General features: G+C 38.2%; 2 protein-coding genes across 3 annotated transcripts in view; one reads left to right on the top strand and one right to left on the bottom strand.

Moving 5' to 3' along the window:
* The window catches only part of esama (endothelial cell adhesion molecule a), a 43,605-nt gene extending 39,252 nt beyond the window's left edge, over nt 1-4,353 (top strand). Inside the window, exons 3-7 of the mRNA XM_066651137.1 lie at nt 52-238; nt 505-660; nt 1,444-1,566; nt 1,799-1,928; nt 2,366-4,353. Of these exons, the coding sequence (XP_066507234.1) occupies nt 52-238; nt 505-660; nt 1,444-1,566; nt 1,799-1,928; nt 2,366-2,837 (1,068 nt within the window). The 3' untranslated portion in view covers nt 2,838-4,353. The remainder of the gene's footprint in view (nt 1-51; nt 239-504; nt 661-1,443; nt 1,567-1,798; nt 1,929-2,365) is intronic.
* A 374-nt stretch (nt 4,354-4,727) lies between these two features.
* Nucleotides 4,728-25,680, bottom strand: fez1 (fasciculation and elongation protein zeta 1 (zygin I)). 2 transcript variants are annotated; one of them, XM_066651139.1, is made up of 10 exons: nt 25,398-25,680; nt 20,547-20,913; nt 15,057-15,108; nt 13,759-13,845; nt 11,948-12,113; nt 10,323-10,597; nt 7,402-7,482; nt 7,233-7,308; nt 5,927-5,992; nt 4,728-5,612 (listed from the first exon to the last, which is right to left on the bottom strand). In XM_066651139.1, the coding sequence occupies exons 2-10, from the start codon at nt 20,861-20,863 to the stop codon at nt 5,596-5,598; spliced, it is 1,137 nt and encodes a 378-aa protein (XP_066507236.1). In that variant the 5' UTR covers nt 20,864-20,913; nt 25,398-25,680; the 3' UTR covers nt 4,728-5,595. The 2 variants fall into 2 exon arrangements, with proteins under 2 accessions (XP_066507236.1, XP_066507235.1); XM_066651138.1 differs by having other exon boundaries at nt 15,057-15,156.
* Nucleotides 25,681-26,129: the final 449 nt, after the last annotated feature.

Raw genomic sequence — 26,129 nt, forward strand, 5'->3', positions numbered from 1 at the left:
TTTAATTTTCTCTAATGACCCTCACGTTACTGTCTCTCTCCCTCTCTCTAGATTATTACATATATGAATAATCAAGAAAACCGTGGCCCTCAGTTTAAACACAGAGCTGGTTTCGTCCACGCAATGCCCTTTTACAACCTGTCTATCTACATCAATAACACTTTGGAGTCAGATTCGGGGACATACGTGTGCCAAGTCATCCCTGGATCCCCCAAGAATCTGACACTTACTGTGAAGGGTGAGTAAAATTCCATAATCTTATAAAATATTCACTAAAATCTCTGAGAAGACAAGGCTTTCTCTAAGTAAATACTATGATGATATTTGTTGTTTGTATATTTCAAAACTACTGATCAGCTTTTTACCACATTCTGGTGCCCTCTGAAACGAAGGTGTAACATTTGAAAATGTACTTTTCTTTTGAATATATATACAGAAAAACAAAGGATTAAAGTTCTGTGAAGAGCCATCTCTCACTGTCAATGTTATCTCTGTCTGTTATAGTCCCCCCTGCCCCGCCTGTGTGTAAGGTGGAAGGGAAGCCAGTTCTCGGAGCTAACATCACACTCTCCTGCCACTCCAGCTCTGGAAAACCTATACCCACATACAAGTGGTCCAAAACTAGCCCCGTTTCAGAGGTCTTCTTCTCCCCCATGCTCAGTATGTCATTCATACACAAGCTTCACTGTTTAAGCTATTGTAATATCACATATGAATATAATCACTGAATACAGACAGGCTTATCTTTAAAGTACTAATGTACTTTACTAATTTATTAATTTCTAATCAAAAAGCTATAAATGCAAATTAATTTTTAGGATCTTATTAATGGTAAAATTTAAGATATTCATTCTTTATTTAAAGCAGATTGTGTACGTGGAAAATAAATTGAAAGTTAATTCTCAAAACTGGATTAATGTTTACAACTGGCTACTTATAAAGAGAAGCATACAGGTTATTTTTTTCTTTTCTTTTCTTTTGATCCCAGAACATACACCCTACAGGGTATCATGAGAAACAGCCACAGACTTCCAAATGTAGTTGAACTGTTCAGACAGATATGAAGTGAAAAAATTATATAGCACTGGGTACACTAATAGAAATGAGACTTTTGAGAAGTGTTTCATGTGAGATAATGTCAAACGCAGCAATTAAACAGAGTAGCAAATGGTGGAGTGCTTCAGGGTCAGAAGAGGACAGGTAATTAATGACACTAATGTGTCTCAGTTTCCAGGCAGAATTCTTTGAAAAACCAAAGTCCCCTGAAAAGAAAACAATGGACGGCGTTAAAAAAAAGTGTTGACTAAAGCACATGAAGCCAAGTTTAAAACTTTATTTAAATTTTAAGGCGTCTGTGGGTGTTGTTTGTTAAACGTATATTTCTCTTGTTTTTCTTGATGGTGAAAAATGCTTTATTTATTTTTATTTACTGTTGTATTTCAGGTGCGACTAAAGGCACTCTGAAGCTCAATAACCTGAGCGGTAATATGTCGGGGAAGTATGAGTGCACATCCTCCAACTCTGCTGGAGAGGACAAATGCCTCATCCTCCTGGAGGTCATCACCGGTACGTATCGTCCAGCTGTCTGGTTCTATTTCTGCTTCAAGCTATGGTCTACTTCTCCCCTTATTAATTTAATGCCGTATTTAGTTTTTCAACCTTTTCTTGCTTTCTGAGAGCAGTAAGCACTGGGTAATCACTGAAGTTAAGTGCAGAATCATGTTAAACTATCAAAACGCATTCTGGACGACCTGTTGTAATTAACTTGAATTTTATGTGTGTTTTTCTGACTCCATAGCGACAAGTGCTGGGGTGATAGCTGGCGCCACAGTGGGCGTAGTGGTGGGCGTCATTCTCATTGTGCTTTTCGTCATTTTCTTATGGACAAAAAGAAAAGACATGGAGGAAGATCTGGCCAATGATATTAAGTATGTTTTATAGGAATGCTACACTAGTTTATATGAGAATAAACAATAAATACACTCTATGAATTAATGTTTGAAGGCATCATCCACCATTTCATCTAAAATTGTGGAAATATATAGGTAGTTTATGGCATGGCAATGCTTACCATTGACCATAGTCCCCTTCGGCTGTGTGTAATATTCTCCACAATCATTTGTACATGGTGTTGTTTAAATATTCAAATTAATAATTTTTAAATGCTAAGCTTTATTGATTGTATTATTTTAACTAAATTATAGACACATTCTTATGGATTCATCTGTACATTTGTTTGTAACTGTGGACCTCTCCAATGGCAGAAGTTCCTGTTTATCTGCTAATGCATAGGTTTCACTGTGGGTGAGGCGTTATAAATACAGCAAAAATCACTGCCCACTCTGACCTTGTGTTTGTGTAACAGGGAGGACGCTCAGGCTCCTAAACGCGTCTCTTGGGCCAAGAGTGGTACAGGCTCCGACATTATCTCTAAAAATGGCACCCTATCTTCGATCCAGTCCAGCCCTCATCCCAGAGACACCCACAACCACTACCAGCAACACTACCCCCACCACGCCACCGACACAGCCTCCATCATCACCGCTACAGGCAGCACAGCTGGGTACCGTCCACGTCCAGTGGCCAGCTCCTCCACCCCGGAGCGCACTCTGCCCGGCTACAACACTGACCCCACACTGCCCAGACAGCCTTCCATTCAGCCCCCTGGTCAGCCCAGTTCGAACGGAGGCTCCATGTCCCACATTGATGCCCAGACACAGCAGATGCCCCACCACCCATCACCCATCCCTACAGGAGTCAGCATCGCTAACCTTTCCCGTATGGGGGGCGTGCCTATTATGGTGCCAGCACAGAATCAAGCTGGTTCTCTGGTGTAGTGTCAATCTGCGTTAACAGCTCACAGAAATATTACAGCGCTCACTGCTGGAGCTATGGACCAGAGATCACAGTAACTGAACATCCTTCAGCTTGACCAGACAAGTGGTCTTAACATGGAAGGTGTGTCTTTAATAACCCCTTTAAACGACTCTGTCCAAGAACGTGCAGTATGACGTAACTTTAGTGTAATGATTACTTTATGTTTTTATATACACACCTTATATTATGAATTCATGCAAAACAAAGCTATAAAAACTAAATTTGTTTAATATCCTATTATTTAATATATTCTCTTTTTACAGAGTATTCCAAAAATGTCTGACCTTGATGTACATTTATAATGAACAAGCAAATATTGTTAGTACATGAGTTTATATGGTTTTGATGCTGTCATTACTGAAAATACTGTGGTTTGCTCTTAAAAAGACGTTAAAACTGAATTCAAGGCCTAGTGTACATGATTTACATTATGATTTTGCATATTATTATATTATTGTTTACCTGTTTGTATATAAGCAGCTGCAAAACAAGACAGGGGACAGTTCGTTAATATATTTGCCTTTCAATGTTCTATGGCCAAATAACTATAGAAGAATACATGGTAGTTTTTGTAACTGTTACACTATTGTAGCAAAGACTTAACATAGAATGTAGAATTTGGCAAAAACAAAGTAGTAGAGCAGCAGTTTGGTCCTATTTTAGTGTTACCAAAAAAATAAAGATCGATAAACTATACAGACATCTACCTGAAACAACTGTAAATAAGATATTTATTCTTATTTTCTGTCGGTGATCAGCTTTTTCCCCAAATTACAAGTGACATTTATGGTTTAATTTCATGTTACTTTCAAAACTACAAAATGGACATAAAGCCAAAGATACGCTGTGAGAGTTATGAATATTTATGATCCATGAATGGTATTTACGTAACTTGTGGATGTTTGTGGTGTAATTATGTGGACATACAAAAGATTCATTAAGTAGGGGTTGGGGGGGGGGGGTCATTTTTCAGTACTTTTTAAGGCCATTGTGTACAATATCACAATTATCAGTAAAACCAGCAAATCAGTAAGTCCTTGCTGACGCTTCACTGTAGAAAAAAGCTTTTGTGTCTAAACTAATGCATTGATTTAATTGATTCTATTAATATTTCCTTCAGAAGCTATATTTACCAAATGCTGTATTGTTTTATATTTTATTTTTAAAGCATTGCTCAGTTTGATTTGCATGAATAGCTGTTGCAGGGGGGCATTAAAGCTATGTTTGTTTTTAAACTGAAATCCAGAACTGCTTTCCAGCAAAAAGATGTTTTTCACTTTTGAGTGAATGTTTGACAAAGCATATTCCTTTCGTATCTGGCCAGACAAGCTGTGTTTCATGTACATACCCCAAGACATTGTACATTGGATTTTAAAGTGCATTGTGTTCTGGAGGAAGCTCTTATGTATATGGGACATTTGTATTGATATTTTTAATTAAATGGGAACTGGTGAGAAACGTGTTGTTACAGTGTTATTTTAATCTAAAGCATTTAATGGCAATGAGTTTATAGTTTTGTTTGTGCCATGCTTTATTCCATCCATGATCTCTCTTGAAAACACCCAGTTGTCCTAGTCTTTAATGGGGAAACCAATTAGATTCTACACAAGGCACTGCATCAGGACACTGTCTTTAAATATAAATGTAGGAGGAGTACTTGTAATAGTTTAGCATTTTTAAATATCCCTGAAAATGTTAAATTGTTGTCAATGTTGCTGGATTTCTTGTTTTTACAATGCTTTCGTAATTTTTCCACAATGCTCTCATCTACAGGACTCAGGCATTCCATGTAAATACAATCATCCAGTTGCTTTACCTCAAGACAAACAGAAGAAAATAGAACAAGAAAAGCTAGCATTTTTTTTCCACAGGGTTTGACATTTATTTGAAATTTGACTCAGCCATACTTTGCTTTCCTCCATGCCCCATAATAAACAAGAAATATATACATTAAAGATATGAGTGCATTATGGCATAATAAAGATGATTTACACTAATTCTGTGCAGAAACAGCACAATGGTAAGAAATTACATGAATAAAAAAAGTGATATAATCAAACAATTAATGTTTAAAGAAATTACTTAAAACAGGATTTAAAAAAATAATAATAAATAAATTTCTCTGGTTGTCATCATGGATTTCCCCAGAAAATTGGCATTAATGGTGAACATTAAAACATGCTAGCTGCTGAAATGAAGCCACAATACTGAAACAGCAAAAAGCAGGTGACAAATGGAAAGACTATTCAACAATGTGCGCAAACAACGCATCTAGGTTTGACCTTGTCTCTAAGTAATGTCCCTCGGTACACCTGCGATCTGGACGGATGAGAATGACGGAAACGCCCTTACACGGGCTCAGTTTAGAAAAGGAAAATAATACAGAATACCTGATCAGAGACTGAGACGGATTCGCATTTACCTGTTTTCCCCCTGACATGCTCCATATGGCTTTTGGCCCATTGGAAAGTATACGGTAAAAAAAGGTGGAAAGCACCGGGCGCCGCTGTACTGGCCTTGTGGATATGTGCAAGCGCAGGAAGGACAGTGAGATGAGCTGGATTAGCAAAGCGAAGGTAGGATGGTTAGATGTTAAGGGTCCCTCGTTGATAAATGGGTTGGGGAGCTCATGCAGTTGGGACTGGAGCACAGAGAGAGAGGGATGAAGACCACCAGCCTTCCTCACAGTCCCAAAGACAGGAGAGCACACACAGCAGTTTACGTAGGACACAGGACTGAAACACACACATCACACACTGTCAATGCAATGCACTGCTTCTGACCAACTGAACTGTATTGTGCCTCAATAAGAAATATAACACGAATGAGGAAACTACACTGCTGTTGGCTGAATACAGGAACGTACGTAAATGAGTTGTATTCATAAAAAGCACCAACGACTCTATGTCTGGATTGTTGAAGGCATTTTCAGAACTGTGCCTCTAAATCAAGAGCCATTTAAGGGGCACTAGCAAAACTCAATATCATATTTAGACTGTTGCTAAATCAATAAAATGCAGTGAGAATAAACAGCCACATTACTCTTTACCTTTTAGTATATAGTCAGTTAGCAGTGTTGGGACTTTTTCGCTGTCTTCTTTCATGGCGTACAGAACTGAGAGAGAGAGAGACAGACACCAGTGTTAAATTAGCAATATTATGAGAATCACCTAGCCTGCGAACTTATTGGTAAATTTGTAAGGTCACTTCAACATTGAAAGACTTACTTTCAGCCACAAGTTCAGAGGGAGTGAGCTAGCATATCGTCGCTGTCCAACGACAAACACGCATCTCCAAAATACTAACGTTACAGGACGAGGAAATAACCTCAACTTGAAATGAGTGTAAAAATATCCTAGTAATTTGAGCATTTCTATTGGTCCATTTATCATGAAATTCTCAAAAACAACGTGAAAACTTCACAGCTGCTGTGTAGTAAACTGAAGACGCAAAAATGATACATGTTTTTTATTGGACAGCAATGATACATTTTTCAAAGTTGCACTAATTAATATGCAGTCACCTAATGGCTCAACACACTTGGAGCAGAACAGCAAATGTCAGTTCCTATGCCAGCTATCAATGCTTGTGTGGGCTAGTATTATGCAGAGTGACTGGGAAGAGGACGTCCATTCAGCAACCCTGTAGTTTAGAGCTGTGTCCAAAACTGTACCCTACGCACTGTATAGTGCACTATTTTGGTGTTCCATTTTTTTTTGTAGTGTCTGAAAACATAGTGGACAATTTTCAGTGCACTTAAACAGTCCCACAATGCACTGCAAAAAATTGTACTCATGTACACTAGCAGATAGTAGGTTACCCATAATTCACAGTGGCCAAAATAACTACCCTCCTGAATTAACTTCATATAATAGTGTACTCTAGTGAATAAGACACCATTTTGATTGCAGGGCCAGACACCCAGACCAGGACAGACATGGCATCACCAGGCGTCAGGCTTGTGATGTGTAAATGGTAGATGCACCACTCGTGCTTGTCTGCCACACACTAACCAATCATTACTGTGGTAGTCCATCTCTGAACATAGGGCAGCTTTTTACCAGGTGTTATTTGGATAGCACAATATAATTCAGAGTGTGTGGAGCACAGGAAGGTGGACATTGAGCCCGGGGTCTGAAACTGTCTGTTGATAAAGAGCTAGAGGGTGAGTAACACAATGTGCATCAGCAGATATAACGTCCAAATATGCATTAATAATTTGACCCTATAATTAGATGTTTCTGATGAGTTGGTTTGTCAGGGTTTATGCAGTTTTCAAAATATTAAAATACACTTTGAATGCTCAAAGACAGCCATAGTTAATGACTCATAAGCACTGTGGTGTCTTCACTTACTTTTTGTGAGCATTTGAAGCTCATCCACAGTTGGAGCATATCCCTTCTTCTCATAGGGGATAACTGTGTTTAGGTACTGCACAATACAGGGAAGTCAAAGAGCCATGTTTAGAGAAAGAAAGACATAAACATATATGCTTTGATATTTTGATGTGTCATGCTTCCTCACCTGTCTGTCTGTCCCTGAGTTGCCGAATGTCTGCCTAATGCCCGTCTGCAGGATGTTAGACAGCCCCTCCATGCTGAAACGCTGCATGGAGACATCAGAGACATGAAATATTAAACAGCTCTTATATAACGCTCCTAGAAGGTTCAAAACCAAGTTCCTGCAACTGGAGGATCATTCGAGAACAGAACACGCATTCTAGAAATGCCCAAGGATTGTATTTCTGTAACGTGGCAGCTCACCCAGGAGTGGATCCGAATCCCAAACCCTTGATTTGTGAGACTACAGTAAACAGGGTGAGCTACTAACCGAGGACCGGAGAAATAGAACTCAAGTGCAGACACAAACAACCCTCTGACCTTAGAATGCCAGGAAGAATGAAACAAAAGAGAGGAAAACTTAAGATCAGCTCAAAATTACTGAGCAAAATGAAAACAAAAGCAATGAAGAGTTTCCCAAAACAAAATGGAGGAAAAAAAGAGTCACAGTCACTGGCAAAAGAACAAGAAACTTATTTTATTTTTATTTATTTATTTATTCATACACAAAATGGGAAAAGGGAAAATACTGAATCCCAAGGAGAGAAACCAGAGAAACCCTCTGAGGTTAACTCAAACAGAAAGCTCTGGTGGAGAACTAGAAGATGGAGAGAAAGGGAGACCCTGGAGAAACCTCGAGGGGGTTTGCCATATTACCAGCCAGTCCTGTGTAGTACTCTGATAACAGAACCCCAAGACTGAGCACTGATGTGCAGGTTGGTGTCCCTTAAATAGGAGTGGCCCAGGTGGAACTAATTGCCTTAAATTAAGGAATAGTGTTTCTATGTCTCCCTCTAGTGGCTGGGGGTGGCGCAGCAGGCAGCCTTGCCCCAGCCCCAGGCAGACCTCTTACAATTTCCAACAGAAATGTCTGTCCGGCACTGATTGTGGCTTTATGCTTTAACAGCGTTTTCTACCAACAAGTAGAATCAGCTCTCAGTCAGAACATTTTTCAGCTCTGTTCAGACAGACACTGATTGTGAGGATGCTGTGTTTAACTCTGAACTCTGGACTGATCAATACTATTTTTATGCCGTCCATGCCAATCCAGATTTCTAATTGTATTACAGATTTGTCATCAACCTTGATGCTAATATGATTCATATAATTCAGTTTTCAGCTGTCTGCCAATTCAGATTAATCCAGGGAACCTTATAATGATTCCATTGAACTTTCAGAATTTCTGCAGTAGACAATTATTTAGATGATACAGTCGTTCGTTATGGTTTGCTGTGTAATGTGCCATACACATGTACAGATTGAAAAGCTTCCTTCTTGAATGTCATTACAGAGATTCTTAGTAATACTTCACTGCCGCTTCACTGTGTATATGTTTATGCGGAGAATCTAAAGTCAAAAATGACCCAGCACTGCTTCATTCATTCATTGTCTGTAACCGCTTATGCAATTCAGGGTCGCGATGGGTCCGGAGCCTACCCGGAATTACTGGGAGCAAAGCAGTCCTTCACAGGACGACACACACTCACACCCATGAACACTTTTGAGTAGTTAATCTACCAACCAACGTGTGTTTTTGAACCATTTGAGGAAACCGAAGCACCCAGAGGAAACCCATGCGGACACAGGGAGAACACACCAAACTCCACACAGACAGTCACCCGGACCGGCTCTATGACAAACATGTGAATTATGCTTGTGATGATTTGTGACAGACACAACATGGAAATAATTTCCTTAGACTGCAGACAGCAGCAGTGGGCTTTCCACCTGATGAGGCTGAGTGTCTGGGAATGCTTCCTCTGCTTTTCCAGTAAAGTGCAGTTAAAGCTAATTGAGGAGGTCCATTAACCCAAGACTAAGAGAGAGAGAGAATACTCTGCAGAAAGCATCTCACATACTTCTACTTACTTTCACTCATTGTCTCTCACTCTCTCTCATTCTTTCTCACTCACATTCAAACATAATACCTGTCAAACTGAAACACTCTCTCCACTGCTTTCTCATGTCTCATGTCTATTTCAAATTGCTTCCATCTCCCTTTGTGTGACTCCATCTGCCATCCTGTAGTTCTCTTCTTTACACTTTCACAACTGTTCTTTTATCTAGTCTCTCAAAGTCTGTCTTTATCATGGTCTTTCTAAATCTCTCACTTGCCATCTATTCCTCTTGCCATCTTATTTTACATCTTATCTCAGTGTCCCACTTCTCTCTCTCTCTCTCTCTCTCTCTCTCTCTCTCTCTCTCTCTCTCTCTCTCTCTCTCTCTCTCTTTCTCTCACTCACAAACAGACACACAGGTGTTCATTCTCTCTATCTTAAGCCCAATTTATATTTCTGCGTTAAACCTATGCCATAGGCAACATGTCGAAGTGGACCCTATGCTGCAGCCTATAGCATGGCCTGACGTTGCATTTACACTGGTTCCATCAGCCGCAGCTGTGCGGTGCATCATGGGTCTAGTGTGTTGAGATTGGGGAATGCGGTGTGGTGAAAAATTGAGCCGAGATTACATGTATGCAAATGAATCTGGCCAACGGGACTCGTCTATCCAATCAGAAGACAGCTGGTGTTTGCCTGCTAGTTGCAAACACCCACACGTAATTTAATTGAACAACGCAGCCAGTTGGAGAGGTCCGATGCGTTCACCTCCGTTAACGCATTGGAGCAATGTAAATGCAGCGTGACTCGCTCGTCTCCAGAAATGTAACTATGCATCGCATCAGTGCAGACTGCTATGACTGGTCAGCAGTCGGGCAAACATTGTTTATACAGAACCGAAGAAGTACAGGAACACAAACTCCTCTCCTACACACACACAGATGCAGAAAGCAGCAAATATAAAATTCATAGTGAGAATATAAACCGGCCTTTACACATTTAAATGTATTCTCTGCTGAACTGTCTCCATTATTTTCCTCCTACATACCTTCACTGGCATGCTGCTGGACTTGTCTGAGCGTGTTGACCCCTGCAGGCTCATGGCCTTGTCTTTACGGCGGCGCTTGCTGAGCTCACGCTGCTCTTTCTGCCGATTCTGCACTTCCATCAGTGCGGTGATGAAGGTGTTCTTCACTTCCTTTTCAAACTCCAGCTCGTCTCGCCGGGCCAGCTGAGCTACCAGCTCCTCCGAATATTCCCGGATAGCAGCCTCCACTCGGCACAGCAACTCCATTAGAGCTGAGCTCGGCATAAGACTCAGACCTGACATACAGTAAACACAGCTGAGTTAGACATAAACCTAAGATATAAACAAGAAGAATAATCATTTATTCAGCAATTTTTCAGATGATGAATTTACTGTCTGATTCAGACTCGGCAACAACACGACATGTTCAAGACACACGTTAATGGAATACATTAAAGTCGACTGAATCGGTGACATATTGTGTTTTTTTCTCGGTATTAGTTCCTGTTTTCTTCCACTGACCAAGTTATATTCCAACAATCAAGAACCTCAGAAACATTTACAGTAACTTGATATTGTTCTTGATCAACCCCAAATAACAAGTCCATTTTTCACAATCTTCTTATCCTTGTATTTCCATTTTTATCTTTACTTATATTCTATTTATGTTGTTATATAATTTTCTGACAAATACATCAACAGAACCTTAAACGTTACGAACATTAAACAACGTGGTGTTAAATAACTTTGGTGTAAATTTATATAAAATGTAAGACTTTATGCTTCTCCCATATAGTGTGCATTTTGGAGACAAAGAATTAGACAACGAGCAACAATATTTATTTATTCATTCATTATCTGTAACCTCTTATCCAGTTCAGGGTCATGGTGAAATCACTGTGCGCAAAACAGGAACACACCCTGGAGGGGGTGCCAGTCCTTCGTGGGGTGACAAACGCTGAAGCATTCACTCACAAACTCACACTTTGAGTAGCCAGTCCACCTACAAATGTGTGTTCTTGGACCTTGGGAGGAAACAGGAACACCGGGAGGAAACCAGACACAGGGAGAACACACCAAACTCCTCACACAGTTACCCAGAGCAGGGCTCGAACCCACAAACCCAGGACCCTGGAGACACTCCCTGCTGTGCCACCGTTTCTCAATTATAAATCAGTTATATAGGGGTTGTTCAAGTTTCCATTTGGTTCCATTATGACTGTTTTGAGTCCAAACTTTCTCTATTGTTTCCTGGAAAACTGCTGATTCATGTCTGTGGCTTTTTCATTGAAATTCCTTTTTGCTTCAGAACAAGACTTGATTTGATTCCAAGTAACAGAGCTTGGCACAGATGCAGACAGTGATGTATTGGTCAGCAATATGTTGTGTACAACATAACCACAAGAGGACACCTTTATTCTGGCCACTGAAGCAATGCACTTTTTATTTTGTACTTCAATAAACAAAGGAGACTATTTATATGGGCAGTTACTTTATCGCAACGTTTTGTTACACACTAAAAGTAGTTTTGCCTTACGCTCACAATGACAGAGACTTCCCCATTAATAACCTATTATAATTTGCATTTTCATATATATATATATAGTAACAGACCACATAAAAGACTTGAGATGTGAGTGCCTCACCTTCGTAAGAGCAATTGTTGTTGGAGGCCTGAGACAGCTGGCGGATCTCCTCCAGGAGAGAGGGACTGTTTTTAGAAGAGACAACAACGCTTTCTTCCTCCTCCTCTTCCTCAGTCTCTCCAGGGTCTGGAGAATTCTCCATCATCTCCACAATCTCCTCAATCACCTGATAATGAGGTGTTGAGATGAGGGGGTAAACGACATTTACAGAACATGATAAGAAAGCTCTGAAATCAATACATTGGCTTAAAAGCAGTGGGGACAACAGAAGAACAAGCAGAGCTGAGCTCATATGCTATTTCTTCAGCTATTAATGTGACAAACCACACTGGGAAACAATACCCCAACAGCTACACACCCATTTCCCCAAAAAAGATGTTACAATCGTAACAATTCACAAATCCGTCTATACCATGGGTATCTCATTTACGGAAAACAAATATTAAAAACACTATCATATCCATTAAGGTGATGCCATTCAAACTTCCACTATGCACAGATTCAGTACTAGTATATACACCACATGTTTTTAAATTCAACATCCAGTTCCATTAATAATAATAATAATGATGATGCCGACTGCTTTGCCTTAACTGGCCAATAAGGAATGTTACAAATTAGGTCTGTAACTCGAGTGCAGCTAAATTACACTATTAAGACTAAATAAATAAATAAAGAAATAATCTAAATCTAGTTTACTTCAACATTTCTAGGTAATAACACAAAGGCTACACGTCAATTGAACAGAACTACACCCACTTTGTTGCCACCCACCATTAAAAAAGCAAACCATAGATTAAAATGTAACCTCTGCTTAAAACCAACACACAAAAACACACATTGATGTCAACAGTACTTTTTCCAACGGTGTATGATTTCTTTGAAATTCAGAAAGTACAGTAAAGATCACTTAGATGCAAACAGCATTACTTTAAAGGAATGATGGTGCACAAATAAGACTGTTACCTAAACAAGGGCATTTGGCCAAAACAGGTTTCCTATGTTAAACTTGAGCCAGACTTAATCCCTCCTACAAATCCCCTACAGCACCATGCAATGTTCCACTAGGACTGATATGATTAGACTCACTCAATTAGGTGTGTTCTCTCACAATGTACACAAAACACAGTTCAGTGTCAACTGCAGTTAGCAAGCCTTGACTTCCTTCCTGCTATCATGCCAATCATGTCATCGAGACTGATTCATTAGAATAAAACATGACTAGCAGAAAATGGTTTGCACAAATATCTATCAATCATAAATCATTCATTTCTGTTATGGTGTTTTAGAATAGGATTAGGCTGTAGAACTGAACATGTTGATCATTTGGATATGATTGAGACCACTTTTAAAAATAAACTGAAATACGATATGTTCACAGAGGTGGTGATAGGAACCAGACATCCTAAGTCTTTAAAGTGTTTAAAAGCTATCTCACTGGAAGCTATGGTAAAATGTTAATAATACACTATTTTTACCCCATATATTGCTCTACAACAGATTTTATGTGAAGTAGCATATGTGGTCATTTTGGACATAAATGAAATGGCCATATTTCTGTTTAAGACATTTTTATCTTCCTACCACCAGCGCTGAAACACAGAGTCTGAGTTTCACTAAAACACACCATTTCACGTCAAACCATTAATGAGGAATCATTAGAATTACAATTTAAAACAATTTACAACACTTTATTTGGATTTTGATTCTTGAAAATAGCCAGGATTCAACTGCCATTTCAATTATGATTTAGCTGAAAAGACACTTTCCACTAGATGTGAGCGGAAACTGAAGGGTGTTGACCTGCTCACCTGGTCAGCTGTGATGAGAGGTTCCTCACTTAGACAGTTGCCATTTTCATTCTTTTCATTCATCTCCTCCTCCTCTTTTTCATGTATCTGTACAAGATTTATGAGCAACAGGGTTATTAAAACAACCTTGACTGTAACTCTGATCATATTAGTGTCATGCTCACACATAATAAATGACAGAATAGAACTCTACATTATTCCATTAAAATGTACTGGCGAGCGCTGCTGTACTCTGGCCCGGACTCTGAGCCGTATTTGAGCTTGCCGTATGATGAACAGCTTCAGAGAAAGGAAGTCCATTGATCTTTTAAAAGAATTTTCCTGACATTTTTGATATTATTTGTAACTACGTGTCTTTGTACATGTATTTACCAAATATTTACCAAAGTCAATATTTTGAGACATTTCTTGTAATAAAATATATATTTTTAAATGTTGAGTTAACACACATTTATTTTAGAAACAAGTTTGCAGCTCAATCATAACTTTCCCTGGAGTTTCAATTATGACCCAGAGGTTCAGCTGAAAAACATTACACTGAAGCATTCCATGAATGGTTTGATTTAATCTGATTATTCTTTTAATTCTGATCATTTTCACAGCTGCATATTATAGAGTGAGCACATTTTTTTTCTCCAATTCCACAAAGTGCCATGTGAGGCTGTCATTCAGCTGGAAATTATCCCAGAAATGACTGACAGAAAATTCAGTGCACTTTACAGGGATTTTAGCAGTTTATTATTATTAGATTGAACAGCACATGTCCGACATAGAGCTTGGTTCTGGCTTCAGGTTGAGGGCAAAAAGAGAGAGAGAGTGATAGACAGAGAGGGTGAGAGAGAGGGCAGGAAAGTGAGAGAGGGTAAGAGAAAGAGAGAGAGAGAAAAAGAGAGAGAGACATGGTGAAAGAGCAAGTGAGAGAGAGGGTGAAAGAGAGGGCAGGAAAGTGAGAGAGGGTAAGAGAAAGAGAGAGAGAGAGAGAGAGAGAGAGAGGGAGAGAGAGAGAGAGAGAGAGAGAGAGAGAGAGAGAGGAAATGGTGAAAGAGCAAGTGAGAGAGAGGGTGAAACAGAGGGCAGGAAAGTGAGAGAGGGTAAAAGAAAGAGAGAGAGAGAGAGAGAGAGAGAGAGAGAGAGAGAGAGAGAGAGAAAGGGCGATGACAGAGGGTGAGATATTAATTGTATGATACTAAATCTATTAATACAAATACAATTTTGTATACGTGAACTTGAACTTGTGTGAGCTAGAGAAGACAAGAGACAATTCAGAGTTTCCTGATTTAAGGTATTAACTGACTTACCTCGTCATCTGAGAGGTTGCCGTTCAGCGTCTCCGAGTTGGGGCCATCCCAACTGGACACAGAAGACGGCATGTAGTTATCAGTCAGTGCGTCCCACACACTACAAACACAAATCCAAGCACACACATTTATAACCACAAACACTTACACACTCAACACACACAAGACAGAGCCAACATACAGCAGCTGTGCAGTAGCAAGCCTAATAGAAGTGGTAGGTCTTTTATTTATATGTATATATAAATCTGGTGTATATATATATATATATATACACACACACACAAACACACACACACACACACACACACACACACACACACACACACTCCAGAGGGTGTCAGCTTACTGTTCAAGGTAGTTCAGCTGGTAGTAAAAATGGAAGGCAAAAATTTACCTTTTAAATTCAAGCACTGCTTGGACTGTACACTGATATTATATTATTTCCAGTAATCAGCTAAAATGACTGCTGCTAATTATCACCAGTGAAGAAGCTGAATGAACTGATTCATAACCGCATGAACAATCCAACACATGATTCACTAATCAGTTATTACAATTTTAAGTGGGATACAGTGTCACCAAAGTGACCCATATGGCATTGACTATACCTTTATATAAAAAGGTACAGTGTGATTTAATTTAAAGAGATATTCTGATGTAGGGTTGGGAAATTAATCGAAAATTAATCAAAATCGACATTCAGAACTAATCGACATAATCTTGTCTATATCGATTATATCAATTTTTTTAACTGTTTTTTTTGTTATGTCCCCACCGTGTGTTCATGCACTGTGCCTTTAAAACCACGTTACCAAGCTGTAGTCACGTGATTCAGCCCCTATCTGCCACATGGAGGCCACCTAAACGCAGAGGCCGACCAAGCAACTCGAGCAGCTCGTACCAAAGAAAAACACAGTGTCTGTGGTTTGGACGCGCTGCGTTTGGACTATAATTAATACGACACTGAACAAAAAGAAGTGAAATGTAAACGCTGAGAAAAAACAGTTCCAGCGGCCAAAGTACACTCACACACCAAATATAAACACTGCTCAAGAGAAGAACAAGCTCCCAGTATCATTAGAAAAAATATCCCATATTTAATACTGGAGCATATTTACAGTACAAGCCTCGTCACTGAACTATGAGGGTCAAAAATACAAAAACAAAGTAATCGTTCATTAATCGTAATCATGGTAAAATGTACAAGTAATTGTGATATTGATTTGCTCTCATATTGCACAGCACTATTCTGATGTTTTCTTTTTGGCTCTTGATGACCCCAACACAGTGGCTATAACCTATATAAGTAACATAATATAACCTAGAAATCACAAAGAACACAAATACGTCAACATTTTCAGTTGTGTACAGCTGATAATCCCTGTCACATTTAAAGCAAGAATACTCAGGAAAAACTTACATAATAATTCAGAAAATAATAAAATGATGATCCAAAGCATCAATAAAAAGAGATTTAATATTTAACAATGCTTTAATATAACTGTTTTTCAACATACATGGATTTAGCTAGAGACATTTCATATTCACATAACAGATGGAGCTGCAGATGTTTTTCCTTTTTTCTGCATTGTGTCCATTGGTATGTGTCTATCCGTAAATTCCCAGAGCTACAGTTTAGTCAGTCAGAGAACAAGCACTCATTCACAAGTGCCCTGACCACCAACAAGCACAACACCTCCAGTACTGCGCAGCATCAGGAACAAACTGGTACTGACCCATTGTCTTTCCATAGTCCAATGTCTAGAACTACCAGACTACTTCACAGCCAGACAAAACAAATCTTAGATCATCCCAGTTATACAACTGACCCCCAAATGTGTTCTTTCCTAGTTAGTGTTGGCAAGTTACCGAGCTTGACAGAATGTTGGCAAAACTCCAACCTAGCTCACTCTACTAGATTAGTATGTTTTAAATGCTATTTATTTTGCATTCACGTGGCATGTAAATAAATGTGATACATTCACAGGTTTTAAATTCCCTGGTCAAATTACGTTTTCTTGTCAACAAACATAAATCGGGGCTTTTCTTCACAGTGTCTATTTGTGAGTTTGACTTGTTGGAAAAAATAACAAAAACATAAAATATTAAATATTTCATAGTTTTGATAAACTCTGAGCATAATCTAATATGATGGATGTGGACTGTGTATGTAGAATTTTTTTTAAATGGAAACCCAAAGCTATGCAATTTTTCTAGAGAAATACTATTCAATTTGTGTTATTTATTTTGACAAAACTGAATATTATCAAGGTCACAGCAAATAGAATAGGATTCCATGAGGCTTGAACAACCCCTCGACATTTGTTAACAATGAAAATATTTGTGGTTCTGTGTTGAGCACAGAATCAAACCAGACCCATACTAAATGTGTGTGAATTATTAGATCCAGATTAGAGATGATTCTAGGTTTTTGAACAGGTTTTGTGTTGGAAACTCTGGAAGAGGGACAAAACAAATCTAAGCCAAGAACAGACGCTATGGGGAATAAGAACACATCACAGCAGGAGCGTCTGTGTAAAATAATTTCACGCTGGTCCACAAACTGACTCACATCAAAACAAGCCATCAAAACAGCCTTCGGCGCCCAACAACTGCAGTCACCTCAGACAAAAGACTAACTGGGGAAACTGATAAAAATTCCTCAAGAGTTCACATTAACTGTTGGATAAGCAGTGATTATGAAGCCAAAGCAGTCAAGCGCCTGCTCCAAAATATTATGTAAGATTGACTTGTTTTACAATTCCCTGTATGAATATGTATAGTGTATGTATGGTGTGTGTATAATGCTGTATAGTGTGTATTACTAAGCAATAATACACTCAAGGTACATGCTACAAGCAGAAGGTGAGTACCTCATGTTATAGCACGAACCTTGAGTGTATTGTTGCAGTTAAACCACAGTCCGTTATCACTGTTTTTTTGGAAGAATACTTCCATTCCGTCACACATTCCTTTTTGGCCAATGAACTCTGGATCTTTAACTTGGGTGATCCTCCCCAGGATGTTTTAACTTTGGTTCTCTCCAGCGAGTTGGTCCGTGTTCACATCAGATTTGTTGGGAAACAAGTTCTGCATTATTCAGAGAGCAGCTGAAAAATATGCGCATTGACTCGAGTTAAACACAATCACAGAAACTACGTGGACGTAGCAATTTTCTTTTATTTATATCCGTTTTTCTTTTGTTCACAAATCGGAAAGCATATAACGGTCCACCGCGTCTTAACTATTTACTCTGTTTAAAATAAGGTGCACAAATGGAAAATGAACCGGTTCCCTGTTGTGTGAATAAGTCCAGGTTTTGTAAGCACTGGCATCATTGCTAGGTTACATTTATTTTGCGGAGTAATATCTGAAGTCAGATCAGTCAGAGTGCCATTATCGTGCAATATGAAACATCTCTCAGCCAATCACATCGCAGGGTCGGAATTAACTGTGGTATAATAATGTATATATCTGGTGTGTTATGCACACAGTGAAATATACTGCATAGAGCTGTTTAACATGTGTATATCTGACACATTCGGACTACTTTGAAAGTCAGTATAAATACAGCATATGTGATTATGTATAACTCTAACAGTATACATATAAGCAATATTGTGCAAAAACATGCTCATACCATGTTTTATCTGAAATTAAGGGTATTAACTGTGAGTTTGACATTTTGCTACAGTAATATGTTCAGATTTTCTGGAAAGGCTTCTCATGAGACAAGATGAATTGATTTAGTCTTACACAATACTTTTGCTAACTTTATATTTTTAATAATAGTCTTTATGTGGTAAGTTACAAATTTCCAGAAAAGCTGGGAGGCTATGCAAAAATGCATATTTAATCCTTATTGTGATTAATTATAGCCTTGCTGGTCTATTATTTCAGTTGTTAATTTTAGCACTGACACAGTACTGGGAGAATGGAGGGATGTGGGTGATACACAGTTTTGATGGACAGGTCTAGCAGCCAATGGAGATACTTGTTAAACAAACTGTGTCATTTTTCAGCATTGGTCATTTTGATATTAGCTGCTATGAACAGACAGTGATTAATGCCCACATTTAACCCATGTAAAAAGGTGAAAACGGAGATGTGTGTTTATGTGTACATTAAATATTTAATATTTTATATGAAAAAACTAAATATAAGTTTTAAATGATTTGCTTTATTATTATTAATATTTTTCACTGCATCGCAAGTTTTCTGGAACTGGGGTTTGTATATTAAAACGTGGAAACAATATACACCTTCAGGAAACAATATACACCTTTTTTTTCAGTGTTTGATGATGTGTGTTTACATGCTACTGAAACATAAAGACATAGCTAGTCTGTCATTATATTGACTTTTAAGGTTTTGTTGGTTTGTTTTGCTGAAAAAGCATAAATCATAAATAGGCCATGGTTTTGGCTTTTGCTGACATAGTTTTATTGATACATGGTGTGCCCTCTGCAAGGCTGGATCAATAAGAATACCCAAAAGCACCTCTGCACCACTGTGCTATATTTGGAATGTTCATATTCCAAACTCTCCCCACTGGAAAGCAGAGCAGTGACAACTAGCTGATAGAGACAGGCCCCAACAAACAAAAAGCTCTGAGGCGTATAAAAATATGCTAAATAATTCAGGGCCAAAGTGCGCACACACACACACACACACACACACACACACACAAATACACACACACAGCAGTGGTGAATTGAGAGCATTCTGGTGTTGTTTGACAGACACAGCTGACAGACATCACATCAGTTCACTGGTGGCTGGTTGCAAAAACTGACTGCAGCTTCTGAAAGAAGAGCTCATTTCACAAGCTGCAGTTACATGACTTGGACATCTAAGGAGTTATTTGTAGATGACATGTTTTGTATTGCCGTCACCATTAAGGATTTTATTTTTGTGTTTCTATATATGGCTATTAATAACTTTTTGCTTCTGCTTGTTTTGGACATATTACTATGCCCTGTTGCCTGAAATTGCTTCCCATTTTTGTTGCATTTTTTACTAGTAATTAAATATTAAGTATGTAAAGCTCTAATGACTGGAACACTATATAAATTACATTGATTTCTGTCTATAAGTGCAATTATAAAATATGCTTTGGACGTGTTTGGACGTGTTTTTTTAAGAGGAAGGTAGATGTTTACAGTAATAAATGTACTCTATTTGTCTATTTATAGACATTTTTGTCACCTTGAACGTGTTTGGACATTTGTGCCAGACGTTCTGTAACATTACTACAACATTGGCACTTGAATATATTAAGAGTATATGCAATAGAGATTTCCTATAGTATGAAGCAATATCCAACCCGTACATTTTGGGGGCCAGTATTTCCGCCTCAAGATTTAAGCGGATATGATTATATAGTTTGTTTAACGTATTAAAATAATACACGTAAACACAAAGTGTTAGTTTGTAATATAAAACATTTCATCTTTGCACTTTTAATGAAGAAAAGTAAAGATTACGCACTCTTCATCCTGAAGTCTTTCCTCATCCTCATCAGCATGTGATTGGTTGCGCACTGGGGCCAGGCCCTCCGTCTTGGTGTTGTAGTTGTGAAAGCAGACGTTTAGCTTTTCATCAAATTCATTCACCAGATCCTCCATGGATTTAAAACTCATCATCTCTGAGAAGTTCTCCAGCTCAGAGAAATCTTCCCGTCCCAGAGGGGCCAGAGGGATGGTGCCGTATGGTCGACGGGGCACTTGCTCTGGTTCCAGCTCGTCCATTTTACACGGCCTGAGATCTTCAAACTCTTCATCCAGACACACCAGAGGAGCCTCCATACTGACGCCTTCACTTAGACAACCACTTCAAGATCAGCTCGATCACAATCCTAAACAAACCAGCCAATAAATACAATCATCAATTGCTGTATGACAAACTTAATTCTGCAATACTACCAAAACAAATGTTTGGTGAATGTCAAATTTCCACAGGATAATTTAGGTTTGTCCAAACTTGATTGTTTAGTTTTGCACAAAAGCTAATACAGCTTATGAATACTGAAGGCTTACCATCTACAAATGATGAATTTGACATTAAAAACTTTATTATATCATTATAAGAGGAATTATAACATTATTATAACATGAATTATATCAGCCCTATGCATTGAAATATCAGTTCCATTAGTCCTGTACCAAATCCAAAAATAAGCTAACTAGCTAAATTATACACCAAGATACACATAACCCACACTGAGGACAGCTCTAGTCAAAGCTTCGCTCTATGTGTAAAGACTAATATCAAATCTTCAAATGCCTGCAATTACTGTAACTGAACATGTCAAAATATTGAATCTACTAAGGCTACACAACTGAGAATACATCAAGTTTATTTCCTATTTAAATTATTAACAATTTGCTTTTTCTAATTAGTTTTAAACTTTAAAAAATATGTAGTAAGACCTTTCTGACCCTGTGTGGCCCTATAGTTTATGTTTTATTCACAATCTGATTAATTCAGCAGTGCTGTGGGGGAACTTGCTGATGAACTGTGGGACTCAGGGACTAGGAAAGGAATGATTACACAGACCTAAAACAATGTGCTTCCCAAACAAAGGACATTTCTTAATAATAATGGGTACATTCTCACAGCTGAATACAATACATAACACTTGCAACATTACCTACACTTTCACCATAAAATAAAGATCTTAAAAATATTCTCAGTGAATGCTTGTTTGAACTATTCTTGTAACTGTAACACCGATGAGACATAACATAAATACCATCATGTTTCAACATTCGCTGTCTATTTCATCATTTCCACTGACTATATACTTGTATTTTTGTAGGTTCAAGGTTTGTAGGTTCATAGCCCTAAAATTACAGAAGGCCATCCTTCCTAAGCTCTCCATACTTTGCTAGCCCCCTTTCACACTGTGGTGCGTAGTAGTAGTTCATTAAGGCTGATTGATGTATATGAATTGAATAACCTGCTTAAAATCAAAATGCAGTAACCTCTATTTTCTAAGAAAGTTCCCTTTCTGAGAGATGTGAAATGCTAAGCTTGTAAAATAAACCTTCATTCCGTATCTGCACAACATTGGATCCTTTTTATTTATTCATAGCCTATGCCTGTATGGCTCCTGGCTGTTTTGACAACTGAAATCTCCCAATAAGATACAAGAACAATCAAGAAATCACGGTCCAAAAGGTGAATCGTAAAGAGAATACAGGTGCTTTTTTAAGGATGAGGTAATCTTATCATCAAAACCTGGCATCATTCCTAATAGAATTAATATAGTAGGAGGGCAAAGATAACAAAAAAAACAAAAAAAAAAAACAACAAACAGTTGAGTATGATTTGGACTTTTGGTTCTATAGCCATGAATGAGGCAACTGAACTTGCACAGTAATGGCTCTGTTTTAAATCTTCAGTGCAAAAGTAAACCCTTTATCTAAGTCCCAGGAAAAGAAGCTAAGTCATTAATTTTTCAGGGGAAATTTCAGATGACTAGGGTGTGTTCCAGCATTGAGCACAGTGACTCTGAGTAGGCTTTGGACCCACCCCATCCTTGAACAGGATAAAAGTTCACACAAGTTTAACTCACCTGTGTTAAACTAACACAGACAGTGTTCAAAAGTGTTACATTTTAACACTTAATGTGTTAATTTAACATGAATATTGTTGATATGGCACTGATAATTGTAATGATTACAGGGAAAATGTGAATGAATGAATGAATGAATGAATATTTCTCAGGAGAAAAATAACAATTAATTTTCACAAGAAAAGATAAAAACAGTAAAGCAATAATAACAGAAATCTGTTGAAAGATTATTGCAAGAAGGACTACTAATAACCATGCAGCAACTTTTAGACAAGTACTTTTTATCATTGACAAAATCAACATCTCTTGTGAACTATGAAAAAAAAAATCACCAAATGTTCGTTAATTCCTCCACTGTGAGAAGTCAACTGAAAACTCTGGGTCTGAAAGAATTTGTAGATGTTACAGAGAAAAAGAAATAAAATTGTCTGCTAATCAAAAGAATCTGCTTAAGTTCTCAGAATAAGGAACTGCCGGTCCAAAAGCCCAGACATTGGTCTCACTGAAGGTGGGTCTTTTACATAAAGAGAAGCAGAAAATGAAAAATGCAATCATTATCTATTTTGCAACCAATTGCTGAACTTGGGAGATGTGGAAAAAAATGTCTGCACATTTCATACTCTCTTGTGGATCAAACAGACCTGCATAACATTACAAATGCCTTAATACATGGGACTACCCATACACTTAAATAAAATATAACAATTAACTGTTTTATAAGGTTTCTCTTTGGGTAAAAGAAAAAAGAAAGCATTACTCTATGAGATTATATTTTCCTGGAAAATGCTGTCTGTACTGTCTCAGTGTAGTAGACTTAAAAGGGGTGTGGGAATTTAACATCACTAGGCAAAAGACAATTGGATAAAAATCCTTTTGAAATGTGCCTGACATAAGCCTTTCCCTCTGCACTGCATTACTCAGCAAAGTGCCTGGCCACTAATGCTTTACTATTTTACTGTACCAAAGTGTGTGTATGCTTAAAGTAATTTACGTTGAGCCTTTGACCTTCTACTCAGGTTTAACCTCTCCGGGACATGTCTCTTTCCATGCTTCCATGGCTAAAGGCAAAAGCAGTCCAAATAAACTAGGCTCTTTTATACATTGGATAATCAGAACACAAAGCTGAGGTCATGTAGTGTAACATAGTGACATGGTGGGGAGTTGCTGGTCTGATTCACTCTGGTGAAGAGGAAAAAAGCAGCATTGTGCCGAACTGTAAATAGAATGTGGACAACATAGTAATCGATGGAACACAGACGTCATGGCTGTGGGGAAAAAAATCACTGAATACTTTCCATAGCTGAATGACATAACTCTGGAACATATGATAAATCACAAATCTCTCAAAAAACAGAATGGAATTGTTACTTTTCTATATTTCTATCGTTATATAATATCTTTATCTATAAATACATATTACTCAAAGTGTTATGACTATGTTTACAGTAAATTTCCCAGTTTAACATGACTCCAACAGCATATTTCAAGTGTTAACATTCTTAAAATTATTACTCAGGCATAATGGGTTTTAAATATTTCAGTGTACTCTGCATTAGTGTCACACAGAGGAATACACTGTTACAACAATATTACTGCAATTAAAGATGCATGATATCAGAATCAAATAATTTACATTTTTTTTAATATATTAAAAAATACTTTTGGGTATTACATACTAAATATATAAAATATTTCGATTTTTAAAAGATCACACTGGACAGATGCTTCCATTTTTATTTTATTTTAAAAAATACTGTTTAATTGTGTCATTATTAGACTGTGGAAGTGCAAACTATTTTAGACAATGATGGGCAACTATGAGAAACAATTTGTATTTTATTAATTGGCTGCATTTGACACCAAAATTAATATTCTGTTTCTCTGAAATAAAATCCAGAAATACTCTTTGTATATCGACTTTGGCAGATATAAATATAAAAAATAAATAAATATGTCAGACAATTTCTGTATAGTTACTCTATATATCTGAATATAATTATGCCAACTGATGCTTATATTACATTAAAATACCAATTAATACCGTCATTAAAAACAACATATCCCTAAAATATTTATTTGAATTAGACCGGTGAAGGAAATCCCTGGAAGTGCTATCACTAGCTAAGTTTCTGGAGTTTACCTGTCTGTGCTAAATATTAGCATCATAACGACAATCAGGACACTAGCGTCGAGCTGAGGAAAAAATATGGCGGCACGAAAAAACAAAAAAGCGAGAAACAGCAAGCCTCCATAAATCAACCCTGCCAGCCCGAGGAGTGAAGACTCTTTACACTGTGTAAAACTGATTCAACAAAATTACACAAGCATTGGCAAATATATTATAAATTGTTGTACATAATGTCCAATGACGAAATCTCAAAAAAAAAATGTCGCAGAAATATCACAATTATAAGAGAGAAGAGGCATCTTATTTGTCAATAGATGGAATTGTCTCAGTAGATGGAACACAATTCTACACCTAGAGCGAACTATTATGAATAATGCATTGTAAGAGGAAATGAGTCCAGCTGTGTTGTGTCTAATTTTAAAAAAACATCATACATTACATTTTGTCATGATACGAACACATAGGGAACCTGCTGTAGACACAAAAGCTGGGTGAGATGAAAGGGGAATAACAATAGAATAGAAAGGATGGATGAGGAACGAAGATCAAGGTTACACATTCCCTGGAGAAAGAGAGGATGGGGGGAACAATGGGGGACTGGAGCGAGAGAAAGAAGGAGAGATGTAATTGTTACCTGCAGTCGAGTTCTTCCTTGTTGTGCGGCAGGCTTGAGAGAGCCCCTCCTTAGTACAAGCAGGTCAGAACCACACCACCATCATGGACCATGAAATGACGGCAGACACTTTCATTTCTCTTTCTCCCACTCTTTTCCACTCTCATACACACTCCCGGACTCGCTCACAATGGCCGTGCCACTGTTTTCCACAGTCTAAATCAAGTGGAGGGACAGGGACTCGTCTTCTGATCAATAAGCAGCAGCCTTCCCTCATGGAGCCTGCGCATCGCTACGGCAACTGACCACATCACCGTCACCACCCACCCAGCCCCGCCCCCTTCGGCAGCTCTCCTCATCGACATCATCAATCCCTCACTTTGACCACGCCCCCTCTCCGTCCTTCCACCTTCCCTGTCTGGCACAGGGCGTACAGACTCCATATTCATGAGGCAGAGAAAGAAATGGAAGACAGTGATGACGGGAAAAGCAGAGATTTTGTGTGGTTTCATTCACACCTTGCTGTCTTTTGTCACCACCATATACTAGGTTGGTGTTTGGCCACTCCAAACTCATTCTCAGCCCATTCAGACTGTAAAATGCAGGACAAATATGCACCCACTGCATATAAATAGGTCATTGCTAATGACATTCATATATTTCCTAAAGGTTATCTCACTGTACATAGGAGCAGTAAATGCTTGGGGCTTGTTATGCTGTAAGAGATGTATCCTACTTTCTAAATACCACTGC

The sequence above is a fragment of the Hoplias malabaricus genome, chromosome 18 (assembly GCF_029633855.1).
Source record: "Hoplias malabaricus isolate fHopMal1 chromosome 18, fHopMal1.hap1, whole genome shotgun sequence".
NCBI lineage: Eukaryota > Metazoa > Chordata > Actinopteri > Characiformes > Erythrinidae > Hoplias > Hoplias malabaricus.

Bases quoted from the DNA above. Each gene is read 5' to 3' on its own strand.
- fez1 (XM_066651138.1), bottom strand. From the start codon at position 20,863: ATGGAGGCTCCTCTGGTGTGTCTGGATGAAGAGTTTGAAGATCTCAGG. The intron at 13,846-15,056 runs GTAAGTCAGTTA...AATCTTGTACAG, and splicing joins GCAACCTCTCAGATGACGAG to ATACATGAAAAAGAGGAGGA. The intron at 12,114-13,758 runs GTGAGCAGGTCA...CCTCATTATCAG, and splicing joins CTCTCATCACAGCTGACCAG to GTGATTGAGGAGATTGTGGA.